Source organism: Bombus vosnesenskii, unplaced genomic scaffold (genome assembly GCF_011952255.1).
Source record: "Bombus vosnesenskii isolate JDL3184/JDL3185 unplaced genomic scaffold, Bvos_JDL3184-5_v1.1 scf7180000013316, whole genome shotgun sequence".
Taxonomy (NCBI): Eukaryota; Metazoa; Arthropoda; class Insecta; order Hymenoptera; family Apidae; genus Bombus; species Bombus vosnesenskii.
The window spans coordinates 4150740-4165788 of record NW_022882962.1 but is presented as its reverse complement, the minus strand read 5'-3'; the positions used below and the strand labels follow the sequence as shown (position 1 = coordinate 4165788).

At 38.1% G+C, this 15049-nt stretch overlaps 3 protein-coding genes across 3 annotated transcripts in view; 1 reads left to right on the top strand and 2 right to left on the bottom strand.

Moving 5' to 3' along the window:
* Positions 1-7: 7 nt before the first annotated feature.
* On the bottom strand, positions 8-891 carry LOC117235538 (NADH dehydrogenase [ubiquinone] 1 alpha subcomplex subunit 6). Its single transcript, XM_033497670.1, has 3 exons — positions 714-891; positions 350-465; positions 8-278 (listed from the first exon to the last, which is right to left on the bottom strand). The coding sequence occupies exons 1-3, from the start codon at positions 829-831 to the stop codon at positions 150-152; spliced, it is 363 nt and encodes a 120-aa protein (XP_033353561.1). The 5' UTR covers positions 832-891; the 3' UTR covers positions 8-149.
* A 352-nt stretch (positions 892-1243) lies between these two features.
* On the top strand, positions 1244-3672 carry LOC117235536 (tRNA-splicing ligase RtcB homolog). The gene is made up of 7 exons (XM_033497669.1): positions 1244-1593; positions 1652-1978; positions 2054-2287; positions 2360-2519; positions 2585-2895; positions 2968-3132; positions 3206-3672. The coding sequence occupies exons 1-7, from the start codon at positions 1498-1500 to the stop codon at positions 3431-3433; spliced, it is 1521 nt and encodes a 506-aa protein (XP_033353560.1). The 5' UTR covers positions 1244-1497; the 3' UTR covers positions 3434-3672.
* Positions 3673-4017: 345 nt separating this feature from the next.
* The window catches only part of LOC117235539, a 115134-nt gene continuing 104102 nt past the window's right edge, over positions 4018-15049 (bottom strand). The window contains 24 exon segments of the mRNA XM_033497671.1: positions 4018-4772; positions 4945-5131; positions 5222-5460; positions 5543-5813; positions 5920-6158; positions 6239-6427; positions 6517-6765; positions 6840-7040; positions 7121-7489; positions 7745-8692; positions 8770-9357; positions 9490-9672; positions 9777-9986; positions 10111-10287; positions 10412-10624; positions 10759-11127; positions 11433-11627; positions 11723-11920; positions 12131-12343; positions 12448-12801; positions 12942-13130; positions 13237-13506; positions 13678-13998; positions 14289-14615. Of these exon segments, the coding sequence (XP_033353562.1) occupies positions 4534-4772; positions 4945-5131; positions 5222-5460; positions 5543-5813; positions 5920-6158; positions 6239-6427; positions 6517-6765; positions 6840-7040; positions 7121-7489; positions 7745-8692; positions 8770-9357; positions 9490-9672; positions 9777-9986; positions 10111-10287; positions 10412-10624; positions 10759-11127; positions 11433-11627; positions 11723-11920; positions 12131-12343; positions 12448-12801; positions 12942-13130; positions 13237-13506; positions 13678-13998; positions 14289-14615 (6938 nt within the window). The 3' untranslated portion in view covers positions 4018-4533.

The window sequence follows — 15049 nt, the reverse complement described above, 5'->3', positions numbered from 1 at the left end:
AAATACGTTTTTTCCTTTCTAACATATTTACTTCTCAAATAATAACAATATTACATACTGAAATATCATATACATTCTTTTTATATAGCTTAAAAATTGTATACATTTAATTACACTACAATAACTTATATATTGTACAATTAAATATTTTAATCATGACCTGAAATGAACTTGGATAAGAAGTCCTTTGGCTTTGGTTCCTGAGTTACTTTCCAATAATTCATTAATATTGCAGCTGGTTTCCATTGAGCGCAAGTTTCTTGAAGTTCCATTTGTCCCTAATATAATATAGTTATTAATATATCTGTTGCAGTATATATGAAATAAACAGGATACATATTAGGCTTACCTTAATAAGTAACATATCGATTACTCTTATATCCTTTACATTGGCATGACGTTTAAATTCTTCCCGTAACTTTAAGATACAATCTTCTTTTGTTACCGGAACATCATAGTTTGACACTATAAAGTAAATTAGTTATACATACACAAATATATAAATCTGACAATTTTGTAATGGAAATAATAACAGATTGTAAATTATTTTTAGTGAAGTTCGAATAAACTAGGACGAAAATTAATACAATCTATTTTGTACAAAAAAGGAATAAATTTGAAATACATATATCCATATACTATTTTAAATATTTAGGTTAGGTAACAACACATCTTCATGATTTTCAAAAACATACAATGATTAAAGTACTTACAGATAAATGGAATTTGGCGATACCATGTTTTATATAATGTTATTACTCTTCTATGAGCATCTATAGGACTTAGTGACAAAATTGGTTTTACTTGTCTTAATGCCACACGATTAGCCATTTTTGCACTTCACATACGTACTTATGTATGTTTTGTTCTGTATTCAGATCACATATGATACCAACATTTCCGATTAATATTTCCTCGTTAATACTATATAAGAACACCGTATAAGAACGTTGTATAATTCAAAATAAGAATAAGATATTTCTTTCTTATTAACAGTAATTCGTTTTTATACTTCTTATAATATAATATCTTCTTATAATATCTTTATTATTATTTCCTTTTAGATTATCAAAATCATGTCAGAAAGTTCATATTGCATAAAAATACAAAGATTAGGAATCTAGTTACTCATATATTAAATGTGTACTGTTGAAAATGAATTTTAAATAAGGGAAGGGATACCAATTTTCTAGAAACTATATAAGTTTGCGACACTGACATCGTTAGATTTATATGGCGCAATCATTTTACCCGGTTGCACGATTTTGCTTGCTTATATCGTTACATTAATCTGTCAATAAAAATTTTGTATTTATAATCGATAATAAATATAAAAAAAGTGTGTTCGGTTCTATAGTGTTAGTTCTTTATAATATTAATTGAAAGATATTATCTCTAAACAATTATAAGAAATCATATTTCATCGTAAAATATAATCTGTACTCCAAATTAGAGATAATTAATATATTTTTAAAAAGTACTTTATTATAATAAAAAATGGTAGTTAGGCAGTATCAAGAAGAATTAAAATACTTAGAAAAGATAACTGAAACATGTTGGAGGATAAAGAAGGGTTTTCAACCTAATATGAAGGTAATTTGTTAATCGTATTTTATCTTCTCATTTGTATTAAATATTTCTTTATTCATAGGTTGAAGGTGTTTTTTATGTAAATAACACGTTAGAACGGTTAATGTTTGATGAGTTAAAAAATGCATGCAGACCAGGAGCAGTGGGTGGGTTTCTCCCAGGTATGAAACAGATTGCCAATGTTGCTGCTCTTCCTGGTATTGTTTGGAAGTCCGTTGGATTGCCTGATGTACATTCTGGATATGGTTTTGCAATTGGTAACATGGCAGCATTTGATATGAATGACCCAAAATCTATAGTATCACCTGGTGGAGTCGGATTTGACATAAATTGTGGAGTACGTCTATTAAGAACTAACTTGTTCGAAGAGGATGTTTTACCTGTGAAGGTATTATTTTCTATCAGTTATGTTTTAACGAAATTATGTCATAGGAAAAAAAAATAAACCAGTAGTTGTTTTTAGGAACAACTTGCCCAGAGCATGTTTGATCACATTCCTGTTGGTGTTGGTTCAAAAGGAATCATACCCATGAACGCACGTGATTTAGAAGAAGCCTTAGAAATGGGAATGGATTGGTCTCTCAGAGAAGGTTATATTTGGGCAGAGGATAAAGAACATTGCGAAGAATATGGTAGAATGCTTAATGCAGATTCTTCTAAGGTATCAATGAGGGCTAAGAAACGTGGGCTTCCACAGGTAAGGTATTAGGAGAATTTATAGAAATAAATATTTAAGAATTCTTGCTTACTACAACAATTTATTTTACAGCTAGGAACATTAGGTGCAGGAAACCACTATGCAGAGATTCAAGTAGTAGATCAAATTTACGACAAATGGGCAGCATGTAAAATGGGTATTGAAGAAAAGGGTCAAATTTGTGTGATGATTCATTCTGGTAGCAGAGGATTTGGACACCAAGTTGCAACTGGTAATAGATACGTAATAAATCCATTTTTAGAAAGCAGTGTATATTAAATTTTTTATGTAGTACAGATGCACTTGTACAAATGGAAAAAGCCATGAAACGAGACAATATCGAAACTAACGATAGGCAGTTAGCTTGCGCTCATATAAAATCTCAAGAAGGTCAAGATTATCTAAAAGCTATGGCTGCAGCTGCTAATTTTGCATGGGTCAATAGAAGCTCTATGACATTCCTCAGTCGACAAGCATTTGCCAAACAGTTCCGACAATCTCCCGATGATTTAGACATGCATGTTATATATGATGTCTCCCATAATATTGCAAAAATAGAAGAACATATGGTCGACGGAAAACAGAAAACCCTTCTAGTGCATAGGAAGGTAAATGAAATGAAAGTAAATTGCTACTAACTATATTGAAGGATGTTTACATAATTACTATATTGTTCATAGGGATCTACAAGAGCATTTCCACCTCACCATCCTCTCATTCCTGTAGACTATCAATTAACAGGTCAACCTGTTTTAATTGGTGGTACTATGGGAACTTGTAGCTACGTTCTTACTGGAACTGATCAAGCTATGAAAGAAACATTTGGATCCACGTGTCATGGAGCAGTAAGTATTTCTGAACGTTTTTTATTTATAAAATTATCCAATGATACCTAAATTAAATCAAAATTGCCTTTAGGGTCGAGCTTTATCTAGAGCCAAGTCACGCAGAAACTTGGACTACACAGATGTATTAGAAAAATTAGAACGACAAGGAATATCGATTAGAGTCGCTTCGCCTAAGTTAGTTATGGAAGAAGCACCGGAGTCTTACAAAAATGTGACAGATGTTGTGGATACGTGCCATGCTGCAGGTATTTCCCGGAAATGTATAAAATTAAGGCCAATTGCAGTTATCAAAGGATAATTAAACTACACGACGGTCTTATGCGCAAATAAAGTTATAAATAAATATATTGAAAATGATTCTTAAACATACAGTTCAGTACCACGCTACAACTGAACACACAAAACGACTTAACAACGCAAATGTTTTGATACTATAAGCATTTTCAAGACTAAAACATTAGATAACGTGTGTTTTTCTTTCATATTTTCATTTCAAATACTCTATCTTTTAATAAATGTCTAACGCTTAAAATTCAATCACTTGTTATAAACACTCACGCCAAATTGTTATTCTCAAATCGAATGTTAATTATAATTAAATTATTGAGTTTAAAAATGATTAGAATCATTTAACAGTATTACGATTGTTAATATTACATCTATTTATTAAAAAACGTATGAACTGAACTCATACGTATACATATATATGTATTAGATATCGTACATTTTTTGTAAATTATGTATATTTAGCAGAAATATATAATTGGAATAAAAATGTATGGCGATTTTTGAACAGCTTGTTACTTACACGTTTCGATGTGTTCGTTTTCATCTGTTTTCCAGACTGAGTAGGTATTAAGGAATATGGTATAATGAACAAGATTATTTTAAAAATATTACATTAGCATTTTATTAGATAAAATGTACAGTTACCTACGCACGAAGTAAGAAAGCTATATTAGACTAATTCGTTCGACTTTACACGGGAATTAAATTCGCTGTATCATGCTTAACAAATCCTCCAGTGACTACAGGAAGAGAAGAGCAAAGGTACAGAAGACAAGAGAATACGTCGGAAGACAAAGTTCTATTGTGTAGATAATGGAAGCTAACCATCACCATAAATAGTAAACGTTTCTCTCTCGCACGCGCTCTGATCTAACTATCTATGTATATTTATGTATAACTTGATTCAGGGTACTCGTATGTAACAATGAACGTACAACACGCTCGGTATGAATCCCCGAGAGGAAGATAACGGAAGAGTCTAGTCACTGGAGGAGTCGTTGAAAGAAATACAAGACCGACCAGCGAGAAAAAAAAATGTGATGTGGTCTGTACTGCATTCCATTGAGAATTATAAAATTACGTTACAAAAAAATAATTATCCTAGAGTACTTATGATAGGTGATAATCAGGAGACGGTTCAGCTACGGACTCAGTAGTGAACAGTGGATTTGGGAACTCTGGTGGGTGTGGCAGTGGTCCAGCAGTCTTTGGCTGACGACGATACGCCATTAGCCAGCACGACACAGCAATAGCTACAGCGACTAGTGCCAAGAGTGCTGTAATTACTAGTGCTATCACAAAGCCGACCGTAGAAACGCAAATATCTTCTACTCTTTGAGCTGAGGTGACTGAAACAGGAAAAAAAGATTGTATTGTAATAATAAAGTATATTTTAATTGTCGTTCAGCGTTAAAGCGACAAGGTGAAAAGTCAACTGAACAAGCTGCAAGAGTCAGAATTGACCTTTTCTAGAAATTAAGATACTTCCCTAACTGAAGAAGAAAAAGGATATGGACTTACTCTCAGCTGGATCTGCTGTAAACCTCTCTTCTCTCCTCTCCAGAGTGAATATCAGATTCGACTGGATCGTTATTTCTTCTCTAAGTTGTCCTTCAAAGCTGTCCGTGATGCTTAAAGACGTATCATTTGTCTCGGAACTCACGTCTCGACGGCGACGACCGAACGCGTTGTATCCTCGACAATTGACCTAAAAGGGTCATAATAATATTTTAATATCTTAATTAAAAGCTTAATATTATATAGTAGACAGTAATATTAATAGTAGAAGGATACTCACGGGTTGACAACGTCCAAAGCACACACGGATATTGCACTGGAATCGAATATTGTCACTGCTTGGGAATTTAAAAGCATTGAAGCTGGCCATTAACGTCTGAGTTTCAGGATCCTGTTCCCATTCTCCGAATATCGTCGGATCCGTCGCGCAGCCATTCTCATCTGTTACAATGTACTCGTTCTCCAAATTATCTTCCATCGTTTTGGCCACACAATTTCGGGCAAATCCACCATAAATAGCTAAAATGATAAAATTATTATATAATTATAAGAAATATAAGGTTCACGTTTTCTTTTCTTTAATTATAAGCCATATACTTACTGGAAGGCTGAACTTCGACTTGCAACATCAAATTATCTCCAATTTCAGCAGAGTTTATTTCATTTCCGCTTTGAGTAACGATCTTCATCAGACAGACTGGCGGAGGACCAGTGTTAGCAATGGTGCCAGCTGTAGTTAACATGGAGACATTGAAACCCAGGGTAACGTTTTGTTCTCCAGTTTGGTATATGCATTTGATATGGTATGCTTGAGTCTTGTATGTCATCAATTTCGGATGCTTTTGTATGACCAGTACGAAACTTGCTTGTCCCTGAAAATAATCATTTTGTACATATAACATTTTGAAACAAAGAATATAATAAAAATAATATATATACTGGTAATACAATTAATAAATTTATATAAGAATAACTTACGTTTACGTGTATCAGTCCGCAATTTCCAAACGCCACCTTGAATATCTCGGTTTTGTGCATAGTTTCTGCTGGAATGGAGACAACCCTCCTGCACTGCTCATCTTTGCTGTGACCTTTGACATATAGAACACCATCGAATTCCTGATCGTGAAGATGTATTTCGACTTGCACTCCATCCGACAAACAGCTAACAACCATCTCTGGTCTGGGGAAATCGGTTCGCCATCGGTTCTTGTCATCTAACAAGGGAAGATCTTATTAATAATTTGAATAACAAATATGACAACAATAGGAGTCTCTCGTAAGAACAATTGCTTACAGCATTGAGTATAAGCATTTCCAATATAACCATTGATGCATATGCAAATAGCTTGATGACGAGTTGCATTACACAGTGCATAAAGACCACATAATTGAGTTGAACAAGGATCTTCACATGTTTGGCTGGTTTTATCGCAGAATCTGTTATCAGCACAGTCATCGTCGTGTTTGCACTCGATTATGTCAACTACAAATACGTTTCATTAATTAAACAAAATTTAGGTAAGCAGGAATACTTATCAAAATAATATTTATTATATAACATTCTTTTCATACCTAATTTGCAATATCCATTCGCGTCCAGTCTGTATCCATGATGAATCGGACACACGCAGCGACCATATTCATCGATGATCATACCGTTTTCCAAAGCACACACACAGTATCCTTCATCATTAATGATCATTCCAGATTGTTTCCTACACGGTATACAAACTTCTGTTTCATCCTTAGCTGATCCAGGTGGACATACACAATTGCCATACTCATCGACAATTTGACCCTTTGCTACTGGACATACGTTGGCTGTAAGATAAAGCAGATTCGTTTAAAAACCATTTTATAAATTGTTCGATCATTTTTGCAAAGCAAGAAATTACTTTTGTCACAGCGGACGACTGCGTTTCCTCTATATCCGGGAATGCATTCACAGATCATAGTTCTTACAGGAGACGTGTCGAGTACTTTACAATCCGCGTTTATTCCACAAGGTTCGATCTTCACGCAAGGATTGATGCACTCGCCATTGAAGCAGGCGGTCTGAGATGGACATTCGTTATCCGCCTTACATTTCTCTGTCACTGAGTATTAAAAAACAACGATAAGAAAAAATAACAAAAACGTAATACCTATAGTATTATAAAAATCGAATCACTCTTACGTTTAGTACATCCCACTTTAGTATCTCCGATGTAACCGGGAGGACAAGCACACTCGACTACATGGTTATAGACGTTGCAATCCATGTTTCCGGTGCAAGGATTTATCCCACAAGGATTCTCGCAGCGCTCGTTAATGCAAGCTTTGTTCGTGGGACAATCAGAGTTACTCTTGCAACCAAGAAGGACACAGGAAACTCTAGGATTGCCTCCATATCCTGGTGGACACTCGCAGATAGCTTTGTGGTTGATACCATTGCACTGAGCGTCTTTTCCGCAGGTGGTGATTAATGGAGAACAGACTGGAACACAGTTGTGCTGGACACACGCGTGTGATCCGCTGCAGTCACCATCTGTGCGGCATCCGGCGACTGAAAATTAAATTACATTGATTTTCAGACAAATTTGTCTTAAAAAGTTAAATTTTTATCAAATTTTTATAAGATAAACCTCTACTTAGGTTCCAATATTTAGGTTTCATTCATAAAAATCTGATTTTACATAAACATCCGCAGTCTATATGTATATGATAATAGAACAGCTTTCTGTCTTTACAGCTTAATCTTTCCAAAATCGACATCTTTCGCCTCCGAGAAAAATGGTTAATAACAGAAGCACAGTCTTACCTTTAGTGCAAGCCAAGTCAGGATTTCCATCGTATCCCAGAACACAAGAGCAAATTGGTTTGTGATTTGCAACGCTACACTTCGCATTGGGGCCGCAGGCACAAGGATTCTTGCACACCGCGTTAACACAGGACTTTTCTGAAGGACAGTCGCTATCGTTAGTACATTCAATCTCCAAAATCGGTTTCGTGGGTCTACAAGTTCCGCTGCCGCTGCTCACGTATCCACTAGGACACACACAGACCATCGTTCGAACCGGGGACGTCGGAAGGACTTTGCATTCTGATGGATCGCTGCAGGGTTGCACGACAGTGCAAGGATTCTGGCATTTATTATCAAAGCAGGCCAACAAATTAGGACAATCACTGTCCTCTTTACACTCTGGTCTTTCTTCCGGTTTACAAGCGATGTAAGGATTGCCTGTGTGATGAGGTGGGCAACGACAAATGGGTAGATGATTAAAGACTCTGCATTCGGCTCTAGACGAGCAAGGATTGCTATGAACGCAAGGATTGATGCACTGCATATTGATACAGGAATGGTCTCCAGGACAGTCGCCATTGCTGTAGCAACCGATTACTCTGCATCGATCCAAAGGATTTCCATGATAACCGTTACGGCATCGACAGTCGGCTTTATGGTTGTTGGGGAAGCATTCTGCGTTCACTCCACAATTATCGGAGATCAGGCAAGGATTCACGCAGTTGTTGTTCACGCAACTCTTGTCTAGAGCACATTCGCTGTCGCGCGTGCACTCTACGGAATAGCAAGCGATATCCGGGTTTCCTTGGTAGCCTTCTTCGCAAGAGCAGATCGGTTTGTGGTTTCGTACGGTGCACGCAGCGTTGGTACCGCAGTTACAAGGTTTCCTGCATTGTCTGTTGATGCAGGACTCTGTGTCGCTGCACTCGTCGTTCGTCGTGCAAGTGCCGATTATTGCTATTTGAACTGGAAAATAAGATATTTGTAGAAAAATGCAAAGTTAAACCAAGAAAGTCTGTGATTTTAACCTTGGAGTTACTTACTTGGTCTACAAACGCCGTCAATGTCAGTGGTCCAACCTTCGGGACACGTGCACGTCATGGTCCTCACGGGCACAGTGTCCAAAACGTTGCAACGTGCATTCTGCAGACATGGTTTGATCACTGGACAGGGGTCGATACACTTATTTTTAATGCACACCAATTTGTCAGCGCAATCAATATCGATTCTACATTCTGGTTCGTCGAATGTTGTCGTGGGATGATGTGTACAATAGGAATATGGATTTCCAGCAGGAATATTCTCTGGACAACGGCAGGTGGCCACGTGGTCCTGAACGTAGCAGATTGCGTTTTGAGCACATGGTGAATCTTCTAGACAAGGATTAACGCAGCGTCCGCTGTCGCAGGCTAAATTTCGAGGACAATCGTGGTCAGCGCTGCACTCCACTCTTTCACAATGCACTTCCGGATTGCCTAGATAACCTGGACCGCAACGACAAATGGCTCGATGGTTTTGGCCGTAACATTCTGCGTTTATCGCACACTTGTTCTCCAGGATGCAAGGATTCACGCATTGACCATTGTAGCACGTTGCTGCGCTGTTGCATTCACTGTCCGATTCACAGTCCACTGAAGAAAAAAAAGATTTTGTAAAGTTGCGAAGCTCAATTAATTGGATTATTTTCCTATAAATTTTATGGAATTTTGTGAAATTGAGAAGCTTAATTAGATCGAATTTTTTTTCAGAATTTGTTAACTTACATTTGAAGCAACCTAGTTGAGGATTTCCAGAATAACCAGGCGGACAGACACAGGATGGATAATGATCTACGACGTTGCACTTGGCGTTCGGACCGCAATTGCAAGGATTGATGCATAAGTTGTTTACACAGGCAGCGTTACCCGCGCAATCGCTGTTGGAAGTACATTCGGCCACAATTTCCGCTATAAAATAAATAAATATACATCGTAAATCATTTGCGAACAGGGTGATATATCGATTTTGTTATTCGTATAGGCATATTAATTTTCTCAAGTGCAACACTTACGTGGAACACAGTTGCTTCTTGGATCACCAACGTAGTTGGCAGGACATCTACAGACTGGATTGTGATTGTTCGCGTGACATAGTGCATTTTTGCCGCATGGGTCCTTGACAACGCAAGGATTCACGCAGAGAGAATTTATGCACCGTTTGTCGTCGGAGCACTCGCTGTTAGCGTAGCATTCTGGACGAACTGGTGGCAGTGGTATTGGAACTGGAATGGAAAAATGAACAATTTTCAGCATACGAATGTACAATATAATGTTGAACTGTGAATTATTATATTTATTTATTATTTAGCTACTATATTGGATATTAGAAAAATATTGAAAACTTACGTCTACCGCACTCGATGTAAGGGTTGCCAGTAAATCCAGGCGCGCAATGACAGATTCCAGTTGCCACACATTGGGCATTCACTCCACACTGAGTGGTCAGACATGCCTCGATGCAAGTTCCACCCACACACTTATCAGAATCGTTGCAGTCCTGATCTTGGTGGCACTGCAGGACTCCTAATGTTGAAAACAAAATTCATATTGTAACAAAATGATGTACTTTCAAATGATATATGTAAAACTACTAACAGTATAAGATTATTGACCAAAGAATATAATATAATGATTGTTTGAAGTTTACCAATTTCCTTGCACAGTCCATTTACGTCGGTGATAGTGTTTGCAGGGCAAGTGCAGATCATCGTACGAAGAGGCACCGTGTTCAGTACTTTGCATTCTTGTTCACCAGAGCACATGTTAGAGGATAAGCAAGGATCTTGGCATTTTGAGTTGATGCATGCGTAATATGCTGGACATTCGCTGTCTTCTTTGCACTCTGCTTCAATTGGCACACCTTGGAGAACAAGAGAATTACTTTTAGTTTCTATTCTTCACCGAAGATGCTCTATAGTATGCTGTACGTTAACTGCACCAATGTCAAGGTTTAATTAAAACAATGTTAATAACGTGAAAGAAAACTCAACTTACCACTGCACTCAACGTATGGATTTCCAGTAGTTCCCAGAGGACAAGTGCACTTAGGCTGATGATCTCTCGCGACGCATTTCGCAGTATCCGCGCAAGTATCGTCCTCGCAAACTGGTCGACAGACTCTGTTCAGCCTGTCGCAGGCTTCGTGATCTGCGCAATCCTCGTTGTAATGGCACACTGTGGAAATACAGGCGATTCTTGGGTCGCCTTGGGTACCTCGTGGACAGACGCATTGCGCCCTGTGAGAGACCGCGATACATTCTGCGCCACGACCGCACGCGATATCTTCGACCAGGCAAGGGGTGACACAATTGTCGCGCAGACAGGTCTTGTCGTAAGGACAATCGCTATCTGACTTACACTCGGCTAGAAAGAAAGAAAATTTTTCCATTATCTTTCAAAGTTAGTTCAAAGATATAGTTTAAAAAATATTGGAGCATAAAATTGCAAAGCTCAAAACTTTGAAGTATAAAGCGTGATGCAAATTGGACCAGCACGTTTTTGCTTTTGAAGATGTACTGGAAAATTTGAAACAGATGTCTCATGTTGAAATATATAAGAGAATTCGAGATAGAGGGACGCAAAACTAACAAAAATAAATTTGACATCAAACATTTCTTCGTATATTAAGTTTTATCTCTGGAGAACGAAACGTCTTGTAACAAACTTACGTTTGAAACATTGCACTTGAGGATCTCCCGCGTAGTTCTGCTGGCAGCGACAGGTCGGATGATGATTGACAGTGATACATTCCGCGTTCAAACCACATTGCGTGCTGACACATGGGCTCTGACATAGCTGGCTAATGCAAGCCTCGTTGGTTGCGCAATCTGCGTTCGTTGTACACTCCGGGAACGAGTCAGTGTCTAGAATAAAATTAAAACGTTTGTTTCAGTCAGTCCTCCTTAAAAGCCAATACTCATTGTTCATCTTCTATTTTATGTTAGTTTCAACTAATTACCTCTATAACAATTTACGAATGGGTCGCCTGCGGTGCCACGCGAGCAATGACACTGTCGATAATGATTTTGGACAGAGCACTCTGCATTTGAAGCACATGGATTGATAATGCACGGATTGATACATCTTTCGTTCAGACAGGCCATGTTTGAAGAGCATTGAGTGTCGGATTTACAAATGGCTTCGATCTTCTTGTCCACTGGAGAAAAAGAACAAAATTAGATTAATTACATATTAATACGCAACTGCTTCACAGATAGTAATCATAAATCAAATTCAAGCCGTGTTATTTTTTACGAAATGTCGAAAATACGTACTTTTTTTTGACGAAGAGCGATTGTTCTCTAAATCGTTCATTCTAAATTCTTCGTCATTTTATTACGCGATCAAAAGATTATTTGACACTTACCGGGAATACAAGCGACGGTCGCGTCTCCAGCAAAGTTTTGCAAACATTCGCAGACCATGGTTCTCATTGGTAAAGTGTCTACGACGGTACACTTCGCCCCAGCGATGCAAGGTTTGGTTTCGACACACGGATCTTTACAAACGCCATTGAAACAGCCCAGTTTGCTGGGACAGTCTCCATCTACTTGACACTGTGGCTGTGGTTCGATCGGTTCTAAAGCAAACCGACAAATTTTTCGTTTATTGATCCATTCCAAATAGAATTAAACACGGCCATAAAAGAGTTAAGAAAAATAGGAATAGAGACATTCTAATTACCCATTAGACACGAGGTATATGGATTACCCACGTAACCCGGAGGGCATCGACAAATAGGACGATGATTAATCACGAAACATTGCGCTGATGGTGGACAATCGCAAGGATTTACACATTTTGAATCGCGACAGGCTAAAGACGATGGACAGTCGTTGTCACTAACGCACTCTGGTCTCTCGCATGTTTGGTACGGATTTCCTAAGTATCCATCAGAACAGTAGCATCTTGGTCTATGGTATCCATCGGATCTGCAGAATGCATTCACACCGCACTGTGTCACAGAGCAAGCGTCTATGCACTCGTTGTTGATGCAAGATTGAGTCAACGGACAGTCGCTGTCACCGCGACAGCCAACTGCAAAAATATAACAGGTATATTATACTAGAAATATCATTTCGTATCATTCTATATTATGTTTTCTTACGGAATGTGTAGTACGTATAACAATATAGAGAGAAAAACGATTCGCGTGAAAAGATATTTGGAGAACGTACTTTCGCCGCAGTATTGTTGAGGATTGCCAGTGAAGCCTTCGTTGCAGACGCAGACAGCTCGATGCATTTGTACGTGACAACGACTGTTGAAGCCACAGGAATCCAGTGTGCAAGGATCGACGCATTTTTGATTGTAACAAGTCTTGTCGTTCGGACATTCGGAGTTCTGAGTGCACTCTGCAGTTGGTTCTGCGAAAGTACATTGAAGGTAAATGTTATAATTTCCTCCTTTTTCTTTTCATTAATAATCTTAAGATCTTTTTTGTAATCTGTTGATAATATTTGAAAAAATCACCTTCGACTGTTAGAACGGTGCACTGTATGCGAGCGTTGCCAGTAAATCCATACGGACAGGAGCAGACAGGCTTGTGGTTGACCGTCTGACACAGTGAATTAATACCACAAGCACCGATGCAAGGGTTTCTGCATTTCTGGGCGAAGCAAGCCTTGTCTCGTGGACAGTCGGAATTAATGACACATTCCGGATAAATGCACACTCCAACGCCGTTTCTAACTTGACATTCACCGTTATAGCCGCACGGAGATGGATTACAAGGATCGGTTTCTGAAACAAATAAATCAATCTTCGTTCAATCGATTCGAAAATTATTTTCGTAAACGATTAACTCGTTTTATTATTACATTATCTCTATTATTCTTTCCTATTACTATTAAATCAATAAAAATTGGCGAGTAATTAAAATAGAACAAGACGGTTTGAGAATCTCGAAATTACCAATTTTGGTGTAACATTCTTCGAATGGATTGCCGATCAACGGAGATGTACAACTGCAGAGGGGACTGTGATTGATAGCTTGACACGTAGCCTTGATACCACACACGTTTTGCGTGCAAGGATTTATGCATTTGTTGCTGATGCAAGCCTTGTCTCCTGGACAATCAGAGCTGATTACACACTCTGGATGACAGCCTGTGACACTCGAAGGAACTCCTTGAAGACCGGGCAAACACTTGCAGACTGCCGAGTCGCCGATCTTTTGGCAGATTGTGTTAGGTCCACATGGAGATGGTGAGCAAGGATCTCTGTCCTTTGGTACTGTAAGCAAAATAATTTTATGTATTCACAACGATTCGGACGAAGAACGAAAAGCTTGCGTAGTGAGCTTCGATAAAGTATCTACATTATTCTACTATCTCTCACGTCTCAATAAAGTCCAAGCTGTTTTATTTGTTTAATTGTTCAGTAGTATTATGTTCTCGCAACTTTGCACTATCTACGCTATCAACGAATTGTTAATATATCCTAAATAATAATCGCTGCTAAAAAAATTGTTAAGCTCAAAAAAAAAAAAAAAAACGTAGGATATGCGAGTAAGAATAAAATACCTTGAGGAACAGCATGGCAGATGGTGAACGCGTCTCCGATAGTAGGTAAAGGACAGGAACAAATTGGAATATGATTGGACACAGTACAAATGGCTCCAACGCCACAAGTACCGGGACAAGGATCTTGACACTTGGTTCGAATACAAGCTTGGGATTTCGGGCAGTCAGTGTTCACCAAACACTCTGGTTGACAGCCTTCATACGGATTTCCCCTGAAATCTGGCAGACACTCGCAATACGCAGTATTGTGTCTCTCGCGACAATACGCGTTAGTTCCACACGGTGAAGGATTGCACGGTCTCGAAGGTGTCGGTGGTTCTACAGGCGCTGTAATAAAATTTGGACACAAAGAAATTAATAAACCATTTAAAGTAATACGTCAGTTAGTACTTTACAAGAAAGAATTTGCGTGATCGTGAAAGAGAGTTATTTTACAAGAACATAGAACTGTACAAGAACGCGGATAGACATGGCAAATGATTTAAACAAAGATCGTGAAAAGAATAAGAGAGAATGAAGAACGTGTATGGACAAAGCTTCGAGATCTTGATACAGGACTAATAATACCTGTGTACAGTCAACATGCAATTCTTTCTACATCGTACAATCTCTATATACACTATATACAAACTAAGTAAAATCCAATAAAATCATTAAGAACGATGAATAATAAAGTAATAAATATTCGTTAAAGGAACATAATTTAAGATATCTAGGATGAAAAGTCGCGAGATTTCGTCTCTCATTCTTGATTGCTCGAT